This window comes from Mus caroli, unplaced genomic scaffold (genome assembly GCF_978045245.1).
Source record: "Mus caroli unplaced genomic scaffold, Mus_caroli_1 scaffold_4, whole genome shotgun sequence".
NCBI lineage: Eukaryota > Metazoa > Chordata > Mammalia > Rodentia > Muridae > Mus > Mus caroli.
Window position 1 is genome coordinate 90895309 of NW_028227259.1, and position 26182 is coordinate 90921490.

At 37.8% G+C, this 26182-nt stretch overlaps 1 protein-coding gene and 1 pseudogene across 1 annotated transcript; one reads left to right on the forward strand and one right to left on the reverse strand.

Annotated features, from left to right (window-relative positions):
- Positions 1-17841: 17841 nt before the first annotated feature.
- LOC147005176 (heat shock cognate 71 kDa protein pseudogene) lies at positions 17842-19760 on the reverse strand (annotated as a pseudogene).
- A 1532-nt stretch (positions 19761-21292) lies between these two features.
- Positions 21293-24208, forward strand: LOC147005177 (protein ABHD13-like). Its single transcript, XM_085836365.1, has 2 exons — positions 21293-21436; positions 23136-24208. The coding sequence occupies exons 1-2, from the start codon at positions 21293-21295 to the stop codon at positions 24087-24089; spliced, it is 1098 nt and encodes a 365-aa protein (XP_085692491.1). The 3' UTR covers positions 24090-24208.
- The last annotated feature ends 1974 nt before the right edge of the window (positions 24209-26182 follow it).

Consider the following 26182-nt stretch of genomic DNA (forward strand, 5'->3'; position numbering starts at 1 on the left):
TTCGGTATGGAGAACTGTGGCACAGAATCAACTCTGTGTCACAGAAGGAAACCAGAAGTATCCTATCCCTGCCTGTTTCTTGGTTCCTTTTTCCTGATGGTTCTGGTTGTGTCCCTCTTGGGTCAGGAATTTGATCAGCTATTGTGGTCTTACTTGTGCTCTCAGGTGTGTCAAAACTCTTGGGAGACCAGCTCCTTCATGGCCCATTCAACAAGGGGGCAATCACACCAGTGACTAGGACTTTGTATCTGCCCAAGCCTAGAGAAGTCAGGATATTTTTAGGAGAATATAACTGACACTTTTGTAAGCCATAGTAATCCCAAACTACATGCTTAATAGTTATTCATCTACACAAATGTCAGTGAAGTTCTCACTGAGATAGTCTTGGCTGCCACAGCATTTGTGGAAGTATCAAGCTGGAGGGTGCTAGGAGGGAGGACAGATGACATTGACATCTATATATTTGCTGACAGAGGTATCAGAAGTGGCTGTAATGTCAACCATAGTTGAAGGAGCTGAAGTTGCTTCCACTTTGTCACAAGGTGGTTTGCAATGCTGGTTCCTTGGATGATTAGGAGAAGAGGAGTCAGAAGAGAAATGGAGGGCTACAGGGTATAGTCTAAGACTGAATGACAAGGATTCATGTTTCTAAGAGAACAGGAAGCAAGTCATGGCTTAGGCCAATTAGAGTATTTTGAGTTCCCAGATACTTTGGGGTTTATTTGTTTTCAAATAGATGTAGGATTTTCATGCGGTTTGGATTTAGATAGGTTAATTTTCTCTTCAGAAACATGAGTAGCCTTCAGAGTGAGAATACAAACAGAAGAAAACAAAAGTCACTTACATTCCAGTACATAACCCATCTCATTTTGATCTTCTTGGAATATGCACCTTTTTTATAGTTGTAAGCCATAGTAATCCCAAACTACATGCTTAATAGTTATTCATCTACACAAATATCAGTGAAGTTCTCACTCCTCACAAAACATTTCTGTTTTTAAATGATGGAGAACATTACAGAAAACACATCTAGATTACAATGCAGAGAGCAAGGGCCTGTGTGTCACCCAGTAACATCTGAAACCTAAGCAGCACAGCTCTATACCTAAGACTCAGGGATCATTGCAGAAGATGATGATGAAAGAATATACGTACCAGAGTAATAGGATGCTTTGTGTGAGATTGAGTCTCTCTCTCTTTTTTTTTTTTCATTGTCAACTTGCCTTTTTGGTTTAATTGCTGGGCACTACTATTTCTCACCTGGGAACCTTACCCTTATCATTACGCTTAGCTCTGTACCTCTCAATTTGTGTGGTCTTTGGGATATTGCTACTTGTACTAGTTGGAGCACTGTCTATAGAAGTAGGAGAGACATTATCTGAATCATTTGGGGTATTGCTTTCTGCCTCAGTTGGAGCAGTGTCATCTTTGGTAGTTGAGATAGTCTTGGCTGCCACAGCATTTGTGGAAGTATCAAGCTGGAGGGTGCTAGGAGGTAGGACAGATGACATTGACATCTATACATTTGCTGACAGAGGTATCAGAAGTGGCTGTAATGGCAACCACAGTTGAAGGAGCCGAAATTGCTTCCACTTTGTCACAAGGTGGTTTGCAATGCTGGTTCCTTGGATGATTAGGAGAAGAGGAGTCAGAAGAGAAATGGAGGGCTACAGGGTACAGTCTAAGACTGAATGACAAGGATTCATGTTTCTAAGAGAACAGGAAGCAAGTCGTGGCTTAGGCCAATTAGAGTATTTTGAGTTCCCAGATACTTTGGGGTTTATTTGTTTTCCAATAGATGTAGGTTTTTCATGCGGTTTGGATTTAGATAGGTTAATTTTCTCTTCAGAAACATGAGTAGCCTTCAGAGTGAGAATACAAACAGAAGAAAACAAAAGTCATTTACATTCCAGTATATAACCCATCTAATTTTGATCTTCTTGGAATATGCACCTTTTTATAGTTGAAACTATTTGTGAAAGTTTGTTAAAAGCAATAGAATCTTTTAGTATTTTTGGTGGCCTGTTTCTAGAGTTTTGTGTGTGGTATGAATTGTACACATTTAAGTACTCCAGTTAAAATACTGTATAATTTTCTTTTAACTCCTATAAAATTTTACAGACATTGAACAAACTTTGGATTGGGGATAATTCACATGTTGACATGAATGCTGTAAAATACAGCTTCTAGGGATTGTTCAAGGATGCTTGGTAGAATAAACCATGTGTGCTCCGTACACATATTTTGAATCTTTTGTGTGCATGGTTGTCTGAATCCATGGATGTGGATCCACTTTGAGTTAAATATAATGATGACATGTTACCCACTAATTGTCAGTAAATGTTGTGTATATACATACCACCAGGTTCTGTGATTTATAGTTATTTGATGGGTGACACTCATAAGGGGATATCTTATCATTTTTTCATCTGCTTTCATGATTGTACATTATAGTTATATTTCCCTAATAACCATTTTGTCTCCTGGAACAAGGTTGGATTACTGGAAGGATTAATTATATGGCAATAACACATTAGACGGTACTGTAGTCATAATGACTGTAAGTGCATGCTTTATAGTGCTGCCTGGCTCTTCATTTTCATTTTGTGTAATGCTTGCATAAAGGTTGTTTAATTTAAAGATTATTTCTCCTAAAATTCCACAGTGCTTTGCTTTAGTTTATTCTGACATCAAATTCATTTAGTGTGTTCCACCAGGTCCAAAAATTAATGGGGAAATTTGATAGAGGAGGTTGATTTATTAAGGTATTGGCAGGTTGTATTGGTTTGCTTTACTATCAGATGAGGTAGAGGAGTAGGATTGTTTGGACGTCTAGGAAGTAGAGAAAGACTTATCTAAGGATAATGAAAATCAAAAAGAGGAAGAGGTGGTACTTGATATAATCCTAGACCAAAGGGTGAAAGGGGTCATTGACCACAGAGAAGACGATGAAGAGGAGAAGGAGGAGTGAGAGGAGGAGGAGGAAGAGGAAGAGGGGGAGGAGAATGAGGAGGAGTACAAGGAGGAGGAGGAAGAGAATGGGAGCTAGTGTTTGAAGGAACTAGTATTCCTTTAGGATCATGTTTTCCCCTGGGGCCTTTTTGATAGTCACCAGATTGTGGGAGAAAGACAATAAACAATTTTAATTTAGATATTTCACAGAAATTTATTAGCATATAAACTTTCTGAGCTAGTTGTAATATTAGATGGCTTCCTAAAGACCTACTCTCCCAAAACATTTGCTGACCTGAGTTTATCATCTATGTTCTTTTAAAAAAATTCTGTAATACTGGAAACAGAATAAGTTAGAGAATTCATGTTGAAAAAAATGTTCTTTTGACTTGTAGTAAAGGTTCTTTGTACTAGAGAGAAGCATGTAACAATTAGGCTATATGGGATCAGAATGGCCTCTTGATCATGACCTACAAAAATTAGGGATTTTTTAAAATTTTATTTCTTTTAATTTCATTTATAATTTATCTTTTACACTCCATATTCTATTCACCAAGCCCATTCTCCCTCTGATTGCTTCACATCCCATATCTCCTCTCCAGCCCAACCCATCTCTGAATGGATTTCCACAACCCCCACACCAGCTGACCTCTAAAGACCCTGGGTCCTCCAGTCTCTTGAGGGTTACGTGCATGGGTTGTAGAGCTGGCTCATCTGCTAAAGGCTAGCCTCACACTCAAAACTCAGTGACTCTTTTACTTTCTACAATCTTGGTCTTTACCCATATTTACCCTGACCTTTATATACTAATTGACATTTCAGTCTAGGAAGTAAGAGAGAAAATATTGAATTAGTCTTCTGAGTATGGGTTACTGTGCTTACGATGTTTTCTACTTCCACCTGTATTTCTGAAATTTTCATACTATAATTCTTTTAAAAAAATCAAAAAAACAAAGTTCCAGAGTAACTGGTTTCTATTTAATAGAAACAAAGCTGAATTACTCAGAGTACACATAGTCCAGTTTAGGTGAGGGGATTATGGATCTCTGTTGGGGAAGACTAGTGTGCAGTTAAGGAAGATCCAACCATTTTGAATATGAAAATCCAACAGAAAGCTTGTTACTTATTGTTAATTAAATATTAATAAACCAAATTGCAGTTTGTCAGCACCATGATGCACAATAACATTTTATGAGGTATGAAAGGATTGCCTTGGGATGAGGATATAACTACCTTCCAAGTTCCTCTTCAGCCTCTTGAGTCACTTGAGAAAAGGAAATATCTAAGCCAAGTATAGACCAAGTATAAACTAACAGACTCCCTAAAGTCCTACTTTGTGCTAATTTATTTTCCAGAAACAGAAACCTATTATATTTTTTTAAGTAAAAGTCCTCAAAGACATTCAGAGAAAATATTTCACCTTTTGTCCTGAGCATAAAAGTTCTCAGTGAAAGCTCAGATGACATTTAATGGAAAGTAAATATTATGAATGAACTCTTAAACTGGCTCTTTGTAGATGTCTTCATTAAAATCAATCCCAGGAGGAAGTAGAGGCCATAAATACGGGGAAAGGTCTCTGTCACTTTAGAGTTTAGGAACAAAAAGAAGCCTACAAAATTCCAAATAGACTGGACCAGAAAAGAAATTCTTCCTGACGCATAATAATCAGAACAACAAATGCACTAAATAAAGATAGAATATTAAAAGCAGTAAGCTAAAAAGTCAAGACATATAAAGGCAGACCTATGAGAATTACACCGACTTCTCACAAGAGACTATGAAAGTGGGAAGATCCTAGACAGAGGTGGGTGATACAGACCCTAGGATAACACAAATACCAGCCTAGGCTACTATACCCATAGGTGGAAAAACCAAAGTATTCCATGACAAAACCAAATTCACACAACATCTTTCCACAAATCCAGCCCTTCAAAGGATAATAAAGGGAAAACTCCATCACAAGGAGGGAAATTACACCCTAGAAAAGGCAAGAAAGTAATCCTTTAGCAAACCTCTCTTTACCTATCCAAATCAGATAGGGGACTAATATCCAATATATATAAAGAACTCAAGAAGGTAGACTCCATAAAATCAAATAACCCCTTTAAAAAATGGGGCTCAGAACTGAACAAAGAATTCTCACCTGAGGAATACCTAATGGTAGAGAAGCACCTGAAAAAATGTTCAACATCCTTAATCATCAGGGAAATGCAAATCAAAACAACCCTGAGATTCCACCTCACACCAGTCAGAATGGCTAAGATCAAAAATTCAGGTGACAGCAGATGCTGGCGAGGATGTGGAGAAATAGGAACACTCCTCCATTGTTGGTGGGATTGCAAGCTTGTACAACCACTCTGGAAATCAGTATGTTGGTTCCTCAGAAAATTGGACATAGTACTACCGGATTATCCAGCAACACCTCTCCTGGGCATATGTCCAGAAGATGTCCCAACCGGTAAGAAGGACATATGCTCCACTATGTTCACAGCAGCCTTATTTATAATAGCCAGAAGCTGGAAAGAACCCAGATGCCCCTCAACAGAGGAATGGATACAGAAAATGTGGTACATGTACACAATGGAGTACTACTCAGCTATTAAAAAGAATGAATTTATGAAATTCCTTGGCAAATGGATGGACCTGGAGGGCATCATCCTGAGTGAGGTAACCCAATCACAAAGGAATTCACACAATATATACTCACTGATAAGTGGATATTAGCCCAGAAACTTAGGATATGCAGGATATAAGATACAATTTGCTAAATGCATGAAACTCAAGGAGAACGAAAACCAAAGTGTGGACACTTTGCCCCTTCTTAGAATTGGGAACAGAACACCCATGGAAGAAGTTACAGAGACAAAATTTGAAGCTGTGACAAAAGGATGAACCATCTATATTCATAAGGGAAATTGGTCTGAAGTACATTATCATTGTTGGGCCTTCTGTGGTTTAGGTATCAGAGTAATTTTGGATTTATATCATGAATTGGGTAGAGTACCTTCTGTTTCTATTTTGTGGATTAGTTTAAAAGAATTAGAATTAGATCTTCTTTGAAGGTCTGATAGAACTCTGCACTAAACCCATCTGGTTCTTGGCTTTTCGGTTTTGTTTTTGTTTTTGTTTTTGTTTTTTTGGTTCGGAGTATATTAAGAGACTATTAATGACTGCTTCTATTTCTTTAGGTTATATGGGACTGTTTAGGTCTTAATCTGATCCTAATTTAACTTTGGTTCCTGGTCTCTGTCTCAAATTTATCCATTTCATCCAGGTTTTCTGGTTTTGTTGCGTATAGCCTTTTGTAGAAGGATCTGATGATGTTTGGATTTCTTCAGGATCTGTTGTTATGTCTCCCTTTTCATTACTGATTTTGTTAATTAGGATGCTTTCCCTGTGCCCTCTAGTGGGTCTGGCTAAGGGTTTATCTATCTTGTTGATTTTCTCAAAGAACCAGTTCCTCCTTTGGTTGATTCTTTGAACAGTTCTTGTTTCCACTTGGTTGACTTCGACCCTGAGTTTGATTATTTCCTGCAGTTTAGTCCTCTTGGGTGTATTTGCTTCCTTTTGTTCTAGAGTTTTTAAGGGAGATGTCAAGCAGCTAGTGTGTGCTGTCTCCATTTTCTTTTTGGAGGCACTCAGAGCTATGAGTTTTCCTCTTAGGAATGCTTTCATTGTGTAATGTAATTTTGGGTATGCTGTGGGTTCATTTTTATTAAACTCTAAAAAGTCTTTAATTTCTTTCTTTATTCCTTCCTTGCCCAAGATATCATTGAGGAGAGTGTTATTCAGTTTCCACATGAATATTGGCTTTCTACTATTTCTGTTTTTATTGAAGAATAGCCTTAGTCCATGGTGATCTGATAAGATGCATGGGACAATTTCAATATTTTTATATCTGTTGAGACTTGTTTTGTGAACAACTATATGGTCAATTTTGGAGAAGGAACCATGAGGTACTGAGAAGAAGGTATATACTTTTGTTTTAGGATAAAATGTTCTGTAGATATCTGTTAAATCATTTTGTTTCATAACTTCTGTTAGTTTCACTTTGTCCCTGTTTAGTTTCTATTTCCATTTTTTCTTTCCATTGAAGAAAGTGGGGTGTTGAAGTCTTCCACTATCATTGTGTGACATACAATGTGTTCTTTGAGCTTTACTAAACTTTCTTTAATGAATGTGCATACCGTTGCATTTGTAGCATAGATATTCAGAATTGAGAGTTCCTCTTGGAAAGTGTTACCTTTGATGAGTATGAAGTGTACCTCCTTGTCTTTTTTGATAACTTTGGGTTGGAAGTCCATTGTATTCGGTATTAGAACAGCTACTCCTGCTTTTTTCTTCAGACCATTTGCTTGGAAAATTGTTTTCCAGCCTTTCACTCTGAGGTAGTGTCTGTCTTTTCCCCTGAGATGGGTTTCTTGTAAGCAGCAAAATGTTGGGTCCTGTTTGTGCAGCCAGTATGTTAATGTATGTCTTTTTATTGGGGAATTGAGTCCATTGATATTAAGAGACATTAAGAAAAAGTAATTGTTCCTTCCTATAATTTTTGTTGTTAGAGCTGGCATTCTGTTCTTGTGGCTGTTTTCCTTTAGGTTTGTTGATGGATTATTTTCTTGTTTTTTCTAGGGTGTAGTTTCCATCCTTGTATAGTTTTGTTTTGTTTTGTTTGTTTGTTTTTTGGTTGTTGTTTTTTGTTTTGTTTTGTTTTGTTTTTTTCTCTTTTGATCCTTTGAAATGCTGGATTCCTGGAAAGATATTGTATGAATTTGGTTTTGCAATGGAATACTGTGGTTTCTCCAACTATGGTAATTGAGAGTTTGACTGGGTATAGTAGCCTGGGCTAGCATTTTTGTTCTCTTGGTGTCTGTATAACATCACTCCAGGATCTTCTGGTTTTCATAGTCTCTGGTGAGAAGTCTTCGGTAATTCTAATAGGACTGCCTTTATATGTTACTTGACCTTTTTCCCTTGCTGGTTTTAATATTTTGTCTTTATTTAGTGCATATGTTGTTCTGATTATGATGTTTCAGGAAGAATATCTGTCTATTTGGAGTTCTGTAGGCTTCTTGTATGTTCATGGGCATCTCTACCTTTAGGCTTGGAAAGTTTCTTTTATAATTTTGTTGAAGATATTTGCTGGCCCTTTAACTTGAAAATCTTCATTCTTATCTACTCCTATTATTGTAGGTTTGGTCTTCTCATTGTGTCCTGGATTTCCTGGATGTTTTGAATTAGGATCTTTTTGCATTTTGCATTTTCTTTTATTGTTGTGTCCATGTTCCCTATGGAATCTTCTGCCTCTGAGATTCTCTCTTCCATCTCTTGTATTCTGTTGCTGATGCTCATATTATGGTTCCTGATTTCTTTCCTAGTGTTTCTATCTCCAGAGTTCTCTTCCATTGTGTTTTCTTTATTTTTTATTTCTATTTCCGTTTTTAGATCCTGCTTTGTTTTGTTCAATTCCATCTACTGTTTGGTATTATTTTCCTGTAACTCTCTAAGACATTTTGGTGTTTCCTCTTTAAAGGCTTCTAGCTGTTTACCTGTGTTTTCTTGTATTTCCTCCTCAAGGTCCTCCATCATCATCATAAGAAGTAACTTTAGATCCATGTCTTGCTTTTCTGGTGTGATGGTGTGTCCAGGAATTTTTATGGTGGGAGAGTTTGTTTCTGATGATGCCAAGTAACCTTGTTTTCTGTTGCTTCCGTTCTTATGCTTGCCTCCTGCCATCTGATTATCTCAAGTATTTACTGTCCTCAATATATCTGATTAGAACCTGTCCTTCCTATAATCCCTGTTGAGTCAGGTCTCCTCAGAGTCTAGCTCTCTATGTGTTCCTTAGCTTGTGGGCTCCTGTGAACCTGACATTATGGGTGTGTCAGAGTTTTTGGTAGTCAAGTTCCTCTGAGACACTGAAATACTGGTATGACCAAGCTTTTATCCTGGGATCCTGTTGTCAAAGATCCTAGACATGTTACAGGGCCTGGAAGTGGTGTCTCCATTGAGGAGCATGGAGCTGTCTGGTCAGTAGTCCTAAGATCTCATGGAGAGTCCTCTAGGGACCATAGGGGTGTCTGTCAACATAGTGCATGAGGTTGCCAGGTACTGGCGCCAAACAGAAGGGACTTGTGACCCTGGTCAGGCTGATTTTCTGCTTCCATAATGCTGTCTCAGGTCCCATGCTATTGGTTTGTAAGAGAAGTTGTGTTCTACTCACCAGAGGTCCTAAGATAGTGTGGAGAGTCTTCTAGGGAACTTGGGAGTTTCTACACACTCAGCACCCAAGGTCACCCGGTGCTGGTTCCTAACTGGAAGAGATTTGTGACCCTGTTCTGGCTTGGTTTTCTGCTTCCTGATCAGTTTTTAATTTTTACGTTCTATAATGCTCTGGTAAAGGTTGTTTCTTAAGCCTTTAAAGATTATTTCTCTCAAAATTGTACAGAGGTTTGGTTTATATTAATCTGACTGCCAAGAGGAAATTTATATTTACCAGCACTTAAAAAAGGTATCAGTAGAATTTGGTGCAATAGGAAGTGTTATAGATTTATTCGCAGCTGACATTTCATTTGCTTTTTTCTGGGAACAGGGAGAATAGGAATGCTTGGAGATCTAGGATGTTAAAGAACTGGTATATAAGGATAATCCAATATAAGAATAGGAGGTAGTTTTTCAAAATCTTTTCCAGGGTATAAAGAAGGAGGAACAGGAAGAGTAACAGAATGCAGTTGTTCAGACAGTAAAATGGGGATAATGCCTGGTTGAGCAATCTGTACATGTCTGGGGTCAGGCTGAATATAAAGATGAGAAAGAGGAGTTGAAGTAGTTTGTGGTCTTGTAGGATCATGTTGTCCATACGGCCTCTTTGGCCCTCACCAGACTGTGTGAGAAAGAAAATAAACAGCTTTAAATTGAATATTTCTTAGATAATTATTAGCATATGCACTTTCTGTACAAGGGGTAATTTTAGATGGCTTCTAAAAGTTCTACTTTCCCAAGTAATATGCTGGCTTGAGTTTATCAGCTATGTTCTTGTTCTTTTATAAAATTCTATAAAACTGGAAGCATATGAAGTTAGAGATTTTATGTTGCAGAAAAGAATTCTTTTCATTTGTAATAAAGTGTCATGTTGTGGAGACAAGCATGTGCCATTTCAGCATATGAGATCAGAGTGGCCACTGGTCCATGATACACAAAAATCAGGAATGATTCTCATGTCCCCCTATGCTCCATATTTATACGTGGTAATTTTTACACATATTTACTCATATTTGTTCTGTACTCATATTGGTTTTGGCCATTACCCATATTGATCCTGACCTTTATATACTCATTTTCATAAGAATCTAGAAAGTAAGAGAGAATACATGGTATTTGTCTTCTGTGCCTGGGTTACTGTGTTAACTACATTTTCTAGTTTCATCTGTTTTTCTAAAATTTCCACATTTTATCAAAAAAGAAATCTGAAGGGAAACTGAGGGAATTCAGTAGACATAAAAAGCAATAACATTGAACAAAATTTGTACAATGTGGGTAAAGTGATCACAGATCTGGGTTCGGGGAGACTAGTGTGAGTATATAAAACATCTCTCAAGTAGCATATGAAAACCCCACACAGAAGCTTGTTACTTCATGTTCATTAAATATTAATAAGCAAAATTTGGGTCATGTAGCACTATGATACAGGATGGAATTTTATGAAGTGGGAAAGGATGACCTTGGGATGAGAATGGAACTGCCTTCCAGGATCCTCTTCTGCTTCTTGAGTCACTTGAGAAAAGGACATGCATATGCCAAGTGTAGATTATGCTCTGACAAACAGACTCCCTACAGTCCTATTTTGTGGTAATTTATTTTGTATCTACAGAAACCTGTTACATGTTTTTAAGTAAAAATCCTCCAAACACTCAGAGAAAAAGGTTTCCCCTATCTTTTGAGCATACAGATTCTCAGTGAAAGCTTAGATTGCATTGAATGTAAAGAAAATATTATGAAGAAACTCGTAAGCTGCAGATTTGTAAACCTGGTCACTGAAATGAATCACAAATGGAAGTAGTTGCCATAAATATTGGGAAAAGTCTCTGTCACTGGAGATCTTTAAATTGTTCTGGGTTTTAATTAAATAAGTATCAAAATATGTTCCAGAGTTTGTACTTGAAGGAATAAGTTTAGCCTATCATCAGGGAGGTCTAGATGAGTTTCAGGTTCCTATATAGACTGAGTATTTATAATGCCTGATGTTTATAATATAGGCCAAAGTAGGCAGATTAGTAGTCTCTGTTCTGTAAATGCTGTGGTGGTATCCTGTACCACCTGCATGGCTAAACAAATTCTGGGTTTTTTGGTCCTTTGAATGATGACAGTCATACATATTTCCACATCCTGGAGTCATAAGGTTTGTTGTTTGACACTTATATTCATGCCTGAGCCCTTTTCCTAAGCTCATTCATTGTGAGTTATTAAATATTGTCTAGATAGCTAGGTAGTGCTTGCCTTGGTACAGCACTTGGTGAGCCATTAGTGACTCACTTGCTGGGCTAACCCTCTGTTTAGTGATTTTTTTCCTAAGCTTCAACATTAATAATAAACACATCTGAAAAGTGTTGAGGAAAACCAATGCATGAGGAAGTTGGTGTGCTTTGGATAGATGAAAGGTGAAAAATTGCTTCAGATCCAGGGAATTCTTTGAAATTTGGTAGGAAAACTATAGAACACAAAGGGCCATGTCAACCAGAGGGACAGTATGTGATCTTGTTCCTTTGCTTCTGATCAAAAGTCAAGCTGGTCTGGAGCTGATATTTTGGAGTTAAACCCTATTCATTCACTCATTTTTAAAAATTCTTTCCGTAATTTGCCATCTGACACATTGCCTTCAGTAATTGCAAACATTCGATTAACCCTAAATTAGACTTATACCTTCATGGTCAATTTTGGGAGCAGTGGTAGAAGTTTTCAGGAGCAGTTTATGGCCAGACTTTTATGTCCTTAAGTACTCTCTTGTAATACTTTCAAGTTTCTTTGAACTGCCCTCTCTAGATTAGTGGATGTTTATAATGATCCAAGTTGACACTATCTTTCTTTCTCCTAGTTTTGTACCTTATGTTGAATCCCCATATTTATCTTCAGATGGCTCCCTTCTTTTTTTTCACAAGAAGGTTGCAGTAGGTAGGAATGAACTCCCCTGTCCTAGACTTTGTAGCATGTAAAGTAACTTATGAGTTAAGAGAATGTCTTCTTTCTTGTTTCCTTGTTTCTTGACTTGTTTTTTTTTACTTTGTAATTGTGTGTCACTATATGTACCTAGCACACTTCATTTAGAAATCAATCATACCAATGTCCAATCACCCAACACAAACAAGATCTTTGCACCTGCTCTTCTATTCTGTTTTGACTGCTCTTAACATCTCTCATCTTTTCTGATTTTTATTTGTATCGCTATAATGACATTTTATAAAGCCTGAACTGAGCCTTCTATTTTTCTTGTCCTCTTAACTACAGTGCATATAGATTGAAGACATTCTTATTAAAATGAATATCATGTTACATCACACCTATTTTAAACATCTTGCACACCAGGATTTTCATACTGCCTCCTTTTTTTGTGACCTGGTTCTATATTTGCATCTCTGTAATAAAGGTCAGGCGTGTATGCCCTGCTCACTCCTCATAGCTCCTCAGAGTTCTGTGTCTCTATTTCTTCCTACATGTCATATAACTTTTAATCATATTATTGACGAACGATATTATTTCAAGACACATCTATGTTACTAGTGCCCTCTCTATCTTAGTTCAATGGCTCATGACCAACATTAGATACAAGATGATCCATTTTAAATGTTGATCTACATACAATTTTCTTGTTTTTCAGAATTTTCTTGTTAATTATGTAAAGAATAATGTAGTAAAATATAGTTCACATCCCTTTTGTTTTTGATGCAACAAAGAATTCGCTAACTATTTTGTGTTTCCTTCTGGATATCCTGATATAGAATTGGATATCAGTAAGTAGTTAACTTTCTTGGGTATATCTATTACTTTCCTTGTGATTTTTTATTATCTTTGTGACTATTTAGTAAAAACAGATTTTCAATTAGGAAATTATAGCACTTGGTGGACATTTCATCAGTAATTTGCAACTTGTATATATTAGGAAATGCAGATATATAAAGTTAAAATGTCTGACATAAAAATTAGTAAGAGAACATGAAAGCTTTTGTTATGTAAATTGATACTCACCAGGAAGCATCCTATAAGAACCCAGAGGTCAAGGACCAAACACAGTGACTTCATCTTTCTGTAGCTCCTGAAATTTAGCACAATAGCTGGTTAGCATTATTTTAAAAAATGAAATGTCATTATTTGGAACATGTCCAAAGACATAGAATATATGTTGTTTCATGTATCTTAAAATAACGTTCTAATTTTTTATTGTGGACTCAGTATTAGTAACATAATATTGTTAGCTCATAACTTTTCATTCTCAAGCAATGGGTCTAATTTTTCATTTTTGAGTGCTTAGCAGATTGAGGAAAAGTGCTGTATATTCGTCCTTCAAGAGTCTGAACAACCAAGAATTTAAAAGAGAAAGCTTTGGCTTAAGTGTAATTGTTTTGTAGTGGACAATTTCATTTGTTCATTTGGTTTTATTTTACAGTTGCAGTTCTATGGCATCAAGATTCTGTAAACTCATATTTGAGATGATATCACTTTAACTTGATCACATTTATTTCTCTTGACAAAGAATAGATAAGGGAGAAGTCTTCCTATTAAATAGAAGAATAGATGAAAGCATAACTTCATACATAGTCTAGCTTTAACAGTGTACTGAGTCATTGTGTATACAGTGAGTGTGCTAAAATCTACTTTCTGTTTTGCAACTGAGTTCCATTGTATCTAGGACATGAACAGTGTTATTTAGATCTGTTTTCTTCTAAGGTGTCTCAAGGTTTGTGATAAATTTTTGGAGCCAGATGGCCTGAATTATTCTTTTATACCACTTCACACAATGGCCTGTTAGCTCCTCTAGTCAACCCTGTTGATAGCTTCAATGTGGGAGGTGAACACTGTAAACCTTGAAATAATCATAGCAAAAGTTTTTCACTAGGTTTCTTGAACAAATGTCACATGTTGTTTTTATTATACTATATTTCATATGAAGCTTAAAATCAAGCAAAATTAGTTTTAAATATATACTTTAGAACAATTCTCTTTCAGAATACATCTGACAGTAGTCCATCATTCAGAATTTTAAAGGACCGTAAGTTACAGGTGGGAGAATAGGGAATGGCTTACTTTGTTAGAATCACTTACTCTTCTAGGAGATCAACATGAATACTTTTCTGTTGCTTGAATAAGTTTTCAAAATGTAATACAGTTTGTGACTCACTGTTATTTTTTGTAGGTACTTATTCTCACAGTAATAAAAAGAATATCTTATAAGCAGCCCATAAAAATGATATTTCTGATGGATGGTTAATATTTAACATGAAGTTAAAAGGCTTCATATTCCCAGGTACTTACCTTGGAGAAACTTCTTAGCCAGTTAATATGTTGTTCATATTAAACAACACTTTGGTTAGTTAAATTTGAGTCATAGAGTATGGAGGACCAGAACTCTCAGTACATATTTATATATATATTGAGATTTTATTGTCTGCTTTATTCTTTTTTTCTTCTTCTTCTTTTTTAACTTTTTATCTTTTTAATTGGGTATTTATTTCATTTACATTTCCAATGCTATCCCAAAAGCCCCCCACCCACTCCCCCACCCACTTCCCTACCCCCCCCACTCCCACTTCTTGGCCCTGGCGTTCCACTGTACTGAGGCATATAAAGTTTGCACGACAAATGGGCCTCTTTTTCCACTGATGGCCGACTAGGTCATCTTCTGATTCATATGCAGCTAGAGACAAGAGCTTCGGGGGATAGTGGTTAGTTCAGACTGATTTCCAGATTGGTTGTACAAGCTTGCAATCCCATCAACAATGGAGGAGTGTTCCTCTTTCTCCACATCCTTGCCAGCATCTGCTGTCACCTGTATTTTTTATCTTAGCCATTCTGACTGGTGTGAAGTGGAATCTCAGGGGTGTTTTGATTTGCATTTCCCTGATGATTAAGGATGTTGAATATTTTTTCAGGTGCTTCTTAGTCATTAGGTATCCTTCAGGTGAGAACTGGCGGTTCCTCAGAAAATTGGACATAGTACTACTGGGACATGTAGCAATACCTCTCCTGGGCATAAACCCAGAAGATGTTTCAACTTGTAATAAGGACATATGCTCCACTATGTTCATAGCAGCCTTATTTATAATAGCCAGAAGCTGGAAAGAACCCAGATGCCCCTCAACAGAGGAGTGGATACAGAAAATGTGGTACATTTACACAATAAAGTACTAGTCAGCTATTAAAAAGAATGAATTTATGAAATTCCTAGGCAAATGGATGGACCTGGAGGGCATCATCCTGAGTGAGGTAACCCAATCACAAAGGAACTCACAAAATATGTACTCACTGTTAAGTGGATATTAGCCCAGAAACTTAGAATACCCAAGATATAAGATACAATTTGCTAAAAACATGAAACTCAAGAAGAACAAAGACCAAAGTGTGGACACTTCGCCCCTTCTTAGAATTGGGAACAAAACACCCATGGGATGAGTTACAGAGACACAGTTTGGAGCTGTGACAAAAGGATGGACTATATAGAGACTGCCATATCCGGGTATACATCCCATAATCAGCCTGCAAACGCTTACACCATTGCACACACCAGCAAGATTTTGCTGAAAGGACCCAGATATAGCTGTCTCTTGAGAGACTATGCAGGGGCCTAGCAAACACAGAAGTGGATGCTCACAGTCAACTATTGAATGGATCACAGGGCCTCCAATGGAGGAGGTAGACAAAGTAACCAAGGAGCTAAAGGGGTCTGCAACCCTATAGGTGGAACAACAATATGAACTACCCAGTACCCCCTAGAGCTTGTGTCTCTAGCTGCATATGTATCAGAAGATGGTCTAGTCGGCCATCAGTGGAAAGAGAGGCCCATTGGTCCTGCAAACTTTATCTGCCTCAGTACAGTGGAACTTAAGGGCCAAGAAGTGGGAGTGTGTGGGTGGGGGAGTGGGTGGGGGAGCGGGTGGAGGACTTTTGAAATAGCATTGGAAATGTAAATGAAATAAATACCTAATTAAAAAAAAGTTAAAAAAATATAGAGATATAGAATCTAAAAAAAAAAAAAAAGAAAGACCGTTAACCTCACAATTGAAAACTTGTTGCTCTATTGCTAATCACATATTCTCTGTCTTTGTCTCTATGTATCTCTGACTCCCTGTCTTTCTCTGTCTCTCTCTGTGTCTCTTTCTCTGTCTCTCTCTCTCAGGGTACCATGGTAATAAAATTTATAATTTCTGAAATAATGGACTCTTATTCTTAGATTATATTGGTTTCAGCTTTAAGTTTTGAAGTGTAACAATGAGGCAGTACTTTAAGTTTGAACTTATAAGTTTCTACACATCTGATCTCATGCATTCTTTTCACATATCACAAAGTTGACTTAGCAAATTCGTTTTTGTTTAATTCTGAGAGTAAACCCAGAGCATTGTATTTCCAGTTGACTGAATGTTTTAGTTTGGTATTGATCTATTTTTTTTTTTTTAATTTGGAAGAGTTTGCCTTTAATTGTGCAGGGTCAAACTCAATAATCTAGGTCAGTGATTCCCTGTTTTCCGAATGCTGTTACCCTTTCCTATTCTTCATCATGTTTTGATGACCCCAAACACAAGGTTTTGTGTTTTTGTTTTTGTTTTTGTTTCATTTTGTTTTTATATTTTTGTTTTTATTACTTCCAAACTGTTTGAACTCATAATGTAATTATCTAATATATGCGATATCTGATATGTCACCCCAAGTGATCATGACCCACAGGTTGACAACCACTACTCTAGGTGGTCTTGAAATTAACAATGTCTTCTGAATGGCCATTACTTCAGCTTTGAGTTATCAAACCAATACTCACATATTATTTTAAAGAATCCAAAGACACAGAAATACACATACACAAAAATACACATACACTTACACACAAACACACAAACACACAAACAAAGAACCACGTGTTTGGTTTGAGATTTTCCTTTAAATTTTCCAAAAATAAACATGCAAAGAAATCACCTACAAAATCACAACCAAAACTAAACAACCCAAACCAAATCAAAGAAAACTGAGCCAAAAAAAACTTAAAAATGCCATTGAGTTAGATTTATGTTGTGAAGCTCCTGAAGATAGAGACTACCCTGAAGTGTGGTTCATACACATAGTGAGACTCTTTTGGAGAAAATACCAATCATGTATTAATTGCAAATAGCTTCCTTGTAGTAATGGAAACCCATGTGCTCTCCCTGTCTCATTGCAGGAAGTCCACTGGGCTTGACTCGTTGTAGGCATTGCACTTGTTGCCTTGAGTTCATGTGTGTCAGTCTTGATTTATACAGAAGATGCTCTTTTCTTGGAATCACCAATATCCTCTGTTTTTTCTATCTTTTTTCAAGTGTATGATGGGAGTGCTTTGATGAAGATAACCCTCTTAGGACTAAGTGCTCAAAAGTCTTTCATTCTTTTTACATTTTACTGTTGTATGTCTACATTTGAGTTCAAATCTATGGTAAGAGGAAGCCTTCTTAATGAGGACTGAGTGAGGTACTTGTATATTGGTATAGCAGTATGTCATTTTATGAGATTTTTTTATACCTATACAAACACAGTACTCCTACTTAGTTATATTTTTCTGCAAGCTATCTTTAACTTTAACTAGTTTTAGTATACATTCCTTATTAAAACCATCATGTTATGTTATCTATGGAATAATGCTACACTCTGTATTTGGTTGACTTAAAACACTTCTTCATTGGTGGGGCACTTATGAGGCACACGATGAGGTGCTCCTTCTACAGAGAGGCCACCAGGCATCCCTCCTGGTACACCTCCAGTAATCTGGCAAAACTTGGTAATGATAGGATTGTAGACTTTCCCTAGTTTTCTGCTGATGCTCAAATTCTTCCTTCTCTGCAGTCTGGTTCTTATCCAGCCACCTGATGATTTCATTACACTTGCCAAGAATCTTCTGTGTGTCCTCATCATTCACATTTCCTTGAAGTTTCTCATCCTCAGCAGTTGTTTTCAAGTTGAAGGCATAAGACTCTAGTGAATTCTTGGAGGAAACCTCATCTCTCTGCTTCTTATCCTCGGCTATGTATTTCTCAGCTTCTTGAGCCATGCACTCAATATTCTCCTTGCTCAGGAGGCTCTTGTCATTGGTGATTGAGAGCTTGTTCTACTTTCTTTTGCTTTTATCTACAACAGAAACATTGAGGATGCCATTAGCATCAATGTCAAAAGTAACTTCAAACTGAGGAACCCCTCAGAGTGCTGGAGGTATGCTTGTGTACTCCACCTATCCAAGCAGGTTGTTGTCCTTGGTAATGAAGGTCCTCTCATCTTCATACACCTGAATGAGTACATCTGGCTGGATGTCAGAGTAGAGGCCAAGTCTGTATCTGCTTGGTTCAAATGGTGAAATTGTGCTTGATTATTACAGTCATGACTCCACTAGAAGTTTCAATATCTTGGGAAAGACTTGTGACATCTAAGAGCAGTAAATCCTTAACATTCTCATACTTGTCTCGAGATAGAATTGCTGCCTGGACTGCTGCACCATAATCAACAGCTTCATTGGTGTGAATGCTCTTGTTAATTTTTTTCCATTGAGGAAGTCTTGCAGGCGTTTCTGAATCTTGAGGATTCTTGTAGAACCACTCACCATGCCAATATCATGGATATGTGCTTGTCAGTTTGACATCTCAAAGAGCCTTTTCTACAGGGTACAGTTCACCACAGATCAGGACAACATTCAATTGCCCAGTTCGAGCCTGGGTAATGGAGGTATAGAAGTCAATTCCTCAGAGAGAGAATCAATCTTAATACTGGCCTGATGCTAGAAGAAAGTGTGCACTTGGCTTGCTCACAGCCAGTGCAGTGTAGCCAGACAGCTCACTTGCTCTCACTTATGTCCATCTTGTTCTTTTACTTAAACTTAGCAAGGAATGGTTGGCTCTTAGGTGGTCAAAGTCTTTTCCACACAGTGGGTGTCTCTAGCTGTTGATTTGACTTCAAAATTCTATCCTCAATTGTGATAATTGACAGGTCATAAGGGGTACCTCCCAAGTCACAAATCAGCAAACTCCTATGAGGTCTGACCTTTTTATCCAAACCATAGTCAATAGCAGCAGAAGTTGGTTCATTGATAATTCAAAGTCTGTTGAGGCCAGCAGTAGTTCCATCATCTTTTGTTGCCTTCCTTTGAGAGTCACTCAAGTAAGCTGGCAGTGGGACCATAGAATTGATAACAGTTTTTCCAAGGTAAGCATCTGTAATTTCCTTCATATTTTTCAGAATCATTGAGTCTAATTCTGTGGGTAGAATCTTTTTCTTCCCTTTGCATTTGAATTTGATCTTGGACCTGCCTGTATCATTGATCACCATTAACTTCATGGCCAGTGCTTCATATCAGACAGAACAATTGCATCATCAAACCTAAGTCTGATCAGACATTTGACTTCAAAAATTGTGTCGGTGGAGTTCATTGCCACATGATTCTTAGCAGCATCCCCAGTTGATTCTGTGACATATAAAGCAACATAGCTGAGTGTGCTGTGTTTACTCTTGTCATTGGCAATTATTTATTCATTTTCATACTGGAAAACACAGGAGTAGGTGGTGCCAAGATCAGTGCCAACAGATCCCTTGGACATGGTTGCTTTTATATAGGCCCAGTTCTGCTGACAACAAGACCACACAAATCCCCTAATTCTGTCTTTGTGTTCAGTGAACACACCTACTGAGTTTATTTAGCTTTTTTCATATATAGTTCTTTCCAGATCTGAACACATGGGATTAGATAGCCTGTGTGAGAGCTTGTCCCTGAACTAGAATGTTTCTCCTCCTCTCAGCAGTCATTAATCACATGTAGCTCCTCATCTGGTGGTAGAAGTATGAGGTAGTTCTTCGGACCCCATGGGTTGTAACCTGCAGCTGTCACTATACTGGCCAGCTCTACATCTTTTTATGTTAATGTAGCTCTCTATTATAAGATAAAAAGATTTCCCTTTCCTTTAAAACCAATGTGGATTATTATAGATACACAACTGTCCAAAATATGGGGAATAAGTACATGGAGTGCCCAACATGAACCGATGCAATTTTCATGGGAAGGCTCATGGAGATGAGAAAGAAAATGCAGTACTTGAGAGCAGAATTCATTAAAGGGATAGAGACATTGAACATGAAGCTGAAAAATCACAATAATCCGATGGAAGAACTCAAAGGACAGCCTTACAAATAGAATTTGAGAAGCAGAATAAAAACTCTATCAGGAAGCAAATATAGAATAGATGAAATCCTCCAAATAAAAAATATTTACACAAACACACACATACACACACACACACGGAACATAGAAGATATGTTGTATATCATGAAAATACACAAAGCTATGCACAGGCTTAGGAGGTAGTTTACCATTGCTTATATACACCATCCTATCAAATGCACACCGATTATTATAATACCTTTAAATATAATGATCCGCAGAACAAAGAGTACAATGTTTTACTTAAGTGATGTGTGAAAATATGAAATTAGATGAAGAAATACTGTTTGAAATAGTCATAAGTATTTATGTATATCTGTAAGAAGTTATCATTTTTTCCTATAATTTTAAGAACATATACCTTTTTATATTATGATATCTTTGAGGGCAAATAAAACTTTTTACTTCTTCATTGTAGCAATTAACATCATATTTTTATACACAACTCACCCACTGCATGTGAAGAGTCTGCTTTCATGAGTTCTTAGGTGGTCAGTATTACAAGTATTCTGGGTATGTTAAGGATTTACATGTAGACTTTCTTCTTGTCATTGTCAACTGCATAACATCACAGCTATTCTCATAGTACTTATTTTGTTTTAGGTTTTTAAAATGATGTGACCCAAGAGCTTCCTCCCTGGTGACTAGCTGACATAATTCCACAGAGTAGCATGCAAGATACCAAGGGAGGAGGGCAGCCAACATGCTAACCCAGCTATGATGCCTATGAACCACAACAGTGATTAATTACCATGACATTGTAACTCTATAGGTGCAATAGTGCTACATGTACCTTGGTATCCAAGAGCTTAATTGGATTTCATTCCCACTCAACAAGAGAGCAATCATGTCTGGGACTGAATCTGTAACCAAGAGCTTAATTGGGTTGTATTCCCACTCAACAAGAGAGCAATCATGTCTGGGACTGGATCTGTGTCAATAATCAAGGAGGTATATTTAGAGGTCTACAACATAGAAGAACTATTATATAAAGATAATGAAAATCAAAGAGAGAAAGAGGAGGTTGTTGATGTAATCCTGGACCAAAGTGTGGAGATGGTAGTTGAAACAAATACTAGACCAGAGGGAGGAAGACAAAGAGGAGGAGGAGGAACATGAAGAAGAGGAAGATTTGAAGGAACTAGTGTTCATCTAGGATCATGTTGTCCAATTGGACCACTTTGACACTCACCATACAGTGGGAGAAAGAAAATAAACAACTCTAAATTAGATATTTTCACAGACAATTGTTAGCATATACACTCAGCAAGGTATAATTTTAGATGTCTTCTTAAAGATCTACTTTCCCAAGACTTGTGTTGGCCTGAGTTTTTCTCCTTATTTTTTTTTTTAATATTCTGTCACACTGGAAGCAGAAGAATTTAGAGATTTCATGTTGCAGAAAAAGTCTTTTGACTTATACTAAAGGTTGTTTTTACTGGAGAGAAGCATGTAACAATTAGGCTCAATGAGATCAGATTGACCTCTTGCTTATTAGCTGCAAGGAGCTGGGTTGCTTCCCCTGGCCTCCTTCTAATGTCTTGGTCTTTGCCCATATTTACCCTGACTTTAATACACTCATTGTTATTACAGTGTAGGAAGTGAGAGGGAATACATGGTATTTGTCTTCTGACATGGGTTACAGTGCTTACTACATTTTCTAGTTCCACCTGTGGTTCTGAAATTATCATATTGTTTTTCTTTTAAAATTAAAGTAAACTTGAAGGGAAAGTGGTGCAGATTCCCTAGAAATAAAAAAGAAATACTCTGAATAAACAGAGTCCAGTGTGGGTAATGCGATCAGAGATCTGGGCTAGTGGTGACTTGTGTTAGGTCAAGGAAATCCATCCATTTGGAATATGAAAATCCCACATAGAAGCTTGTTACTTCATATTCATTACACATTTATAAACAAAATTGAGGCCACTCAGCATTTTAAAACAGGATGGAATGTTATGAAGTGTGAAAGGTTGGCCTTGGGATGAAGATGGAACTGCCTTCCAGGTTCCTTTTCTGCCTTTTGAGTCACTTGAGAAATGGACATGTCTATGCCAAGTATAGACTATGCTCTGAAAAACAGGCTCCATAGATTCCTATTTTGTGGTTATTTATTTTGGAGCATCAGGAACCTGTTATATGTTTTTAAGCAAATGTCCTCAAAGACACTCAGAGAAAAAATTTCCCCTTTTGCTCTGAGCATATAGGTTCCCATTGAAAGCCTAGATGACATTAAATGGAAAGGAAGTATTATGAACAAGTTCTTAAGCCGGCTCTTAGTAAACGTGCTCACTAAAATGCATCCCAGATAATTCATGCCATATATACTGGGAAATATCTTTGTCACTCAAGTGCATAAAATTGCGGTCATTTTTAATGCCAATAAGTTTCAGAATATTGTCCAGAGTCTGTACTTTAAGAAATAAGTTTAGCCTCTCATCAGGGAGGCCAGATGTGTTTTATGTTCCTATATAGACTGAGTAGTTTACACTATAAGATCTTTCAAGGAGGCTGCGCCAGCTGCGCCCACCGTGCAGCAGGAGCTCTGGGCTAGAAGGTGGAGAAGGCGGCCCCTCTGCGGGAGGAGGACGATGAGGAGTGGCGGGGGCGGCGAGGGGCCTCGCTGCAGAGGGGAACCGGGTTCCGAGCCCGCGGCCGACTGAGCAGCCCGCCCGTGAGCCTGAAAAGCGGTTTGAAAGAAGGAAGGGTAGGAGGGACTCCAAGAATTAGCATGCTACCTCCTGACTTCTTGTAGAAATAGGATGGCAACCAGAGAGCCAAGCCTCCATCTCGTCATTTGATAGTGACTTTTCATCTGTATGGAGGCGTTTTCTTACTTTTGTTAATATTCGTGTCAATTGCAGGTATCTTATATAAATTCCAAGATGTCTTGCTCTACTTTCCAGAACAGCCATCTTCTTCCCGCCTTTATGTTCCCATGCCCACGGGTATTCCCCATGAAAACATTTTCATCAGAACCAAAGATGGAGTGCGCCTGAATCTGATCTTGGTGAGATACACTGGAGACAATTCCCCCTATTGCCCGACCATAATTTATTTTCATGGAAATGCCGGCAACATAGGCCACAGGTTACCAAACGCACTGCTTATGCTGGTGAACCTCAAAGTGAATCTTGTGCTTGTTGATTACCGGGGGTATGGGAAAAGTGAAGGAGAAGCCAGTGAAGAAGGACTGTATTTGGATTCTGAAGCTATACTAGACTATGTAATGACGAGACCTGACCTCCATAAGACAAAGGTTTTCCTTTTTGGCCGCTCCCTGGGAGGAGCAGTGGCCATTCACTTGGCTTCTGAGAATTCTCACAGGATTTCAGCCATCATGGTGGAGAACACATTCCTAAGCATACCACACATGGCCAGCACTCTATTTTCATTCTTCCCATTGCGTTACCTTCCTTTATGGTGCTATAAAAATAAGTTTCTGTCCTACAGAAAGATCTCCCAGTGCAGGATGCCTTCTCTCTTCATCTCTGGCCTCTCTGACCAGTTGATTCCACCCGTGATGATGAAAGAGCTCTACCAGCTCTCTCCATCCCGGACTAAGAGATTAGCCATTTTCCCAGATGGGACGCACAACGACACATGGCAGTGCCAAGGCTACTTCACTGCACTAGAACAATTTATCAAGGAAGTGATCAAGAGTCATTCTCCCGAAGACATGACAAAAACATCATCCAATGTCACCATCATCTGATGCCATCCTCTTGATGGATGCCTTGGGTTTCAGTGTGTGGAGAATGATGTCTTTTCTGGGTGTGTGTTCATACTGGTCTGCACAGTGACTCTGAGCTTTGAAAGGCCTCAGCACTCCATTCTGATGATCCTGTAACTTTCCAAATTTTCAAACTGGGCTTCTTAAGAGTGCTTGATATTCTCATCAGAACTCCAGCCTAGTGAAATACCCTTAACTTTAGTTTAACACGCTGGTTTGATAGATGTCATCCAAAAGGTTCTTGCTGGTTAAGTGGTATAATCTAAGTTGTACTCAGATGGAGATACAAACAAGAAACCTTCAGGTGTCTGTCTTTCCTTTAGTGATTATTGGGACAATCACGGTTAGCAAGCAAGTGCTGCTGCGTTTTCACATTAAACATTAAGATGAAGTGCATGGTGGTGTTTTATTCTTGATTTATGCAATGCGGTGTTTTTAATGTAAATAACACTGGTCACATGCCAATGTATATGGTTTCCTGGGTTATATCTATTTTTATGTAAACTCTATTTTGTTTCAGTGAGGAATGAGTGTGAGGCCTGTGGGCAGATTCCATGTTCTGCTGCTACTGAGATCTGGCTTTTTCCTAATAATAAACAGGACCTTTTTCCAATATAGATGTACTGTGTTTTTGTTAGGAGCTTTCTGGATCGTGGCTAGTGAGATAGGAGGCTAGCATCTTACTACAGCTTTCTTTGTATATTGAACTTTTTAACATTAGTGATTTTGGTTGCAGACGAAATTTTAGCCACTGTCAGTTTGTGAATCTTCAGCTAAACAGTAACAGCCACAGCAAGGGATAGAACTAGCTGATGGTTGAGTGAGGATAACTCAATACGTGTGCAACAGCCTTATGCAATGCTTTCATCGGAATGAAGTCCCAGTACCTAGAATGTGCCTGACCTGACAGAGGCAAGCATCATTTATTGAACTTTTTGGAAGTAAATTTCAGAATGAAAGAAAAACAAAAAAGCAAATAACCAAGTATGGCTTAATATTGCAGTTCTGTGTAATGGGCTATATAACGTCTTAGGGGAATTTGTCAGGTTTTTTGTCCCAGCCTATTACACATGAAGCAATTAAGGAGCTGTAGGTGGGAAGTTGTGAGCCCTTTAAGCCTGGAAGCATTTAGTAACCTTCCAGGCAGGAGGTGGAACGTGCCAGCTCCTTTCCCACAGTCCTCACCAGGTAGCTGTGCTTGAGCCCTTGCACACTAAGTCAGCTCCCACCCATGACTGCAGATAGCTTGGCTGTATTATTGACCTTCCACAGCAGCTAGAGCACAGTGATAATGAGTCAGTCGTCTCGACCTTAATTTACAACTTTCCAGGAACATAGGGCTAGAAGTACTTTTTGCCAAGTAGCATTATTAGCCTTCATTTTATGCCAATGTTTAGAAAACAATAATGTATAGCAAGTATAATTTCTAAAGAATAATGCTTTTCTATAAATTATTAATTGTAAAGAGTCTTGTTTTTTAAAGAGTTGGTAACTCGTTGTGGAGGGTGTATTTTGTATGTGTAAATTCACCACAATTAAAGGCTACTTTTCATCTTGTCAAAAAAAAAAAAAAAAAAAAAAAGATCTTTCAATATAGACCAAAGAGAGTCAGAATGGTTGTCCCTGTGTGTAAATGCTGTGGTGGTATCATGTAAAACCTGCAGGACTAAAGAAAACTCTGGTTTTATTTTTTGTCCTTAGGGAAATAACAGTGGTACAGGTTTCTACTTCCTGGAATCATAAGATTAATTGTGAGATATTCAGACTCACACCTGATTCCTTCTTATAAACTCAATTCCTGTGAGTTATTTAATATTGTGTAGATTACTAGACAGTGCTTGTGTAGGTACAGCACTTGGTGAGTGCTCAGTGCCTCACTTGCCAAGCTATCCCCCAGTTAGACGTTTTTCCTAAGGTTCAACATTAAAAATATACACAGCAGAAAAGTATTGAGCAATGCACTCAGAAGTTGGACTGCTTTGGTTAGATTAAAGGTGAAGAATTTCTTTAGTTGCAGGGAAGTCTTTGAAATGAAGTGTAAAACTATAGAACACAAAGGGCCATGTCAACCAGAG

What these genes read in the sequence shown, in the direction of transcription:
- LOC147005177 (XM_085836365.1), top strand. Translation starts at nt 21,293, where the DNA reads ATGTCTGGGACTGGATCTGTGTCAATAATCAAGGAGGTATATTTAGAG. An exon ending in TGGACCAAAGTGTGGAGATG is followed by an intron (nt 21,437 to 23,135) that starts GTAGTTGAAACA and finishes TTGTAGAAATAG; the next exon opens with GATGGCAACCAGAGAGCCAA.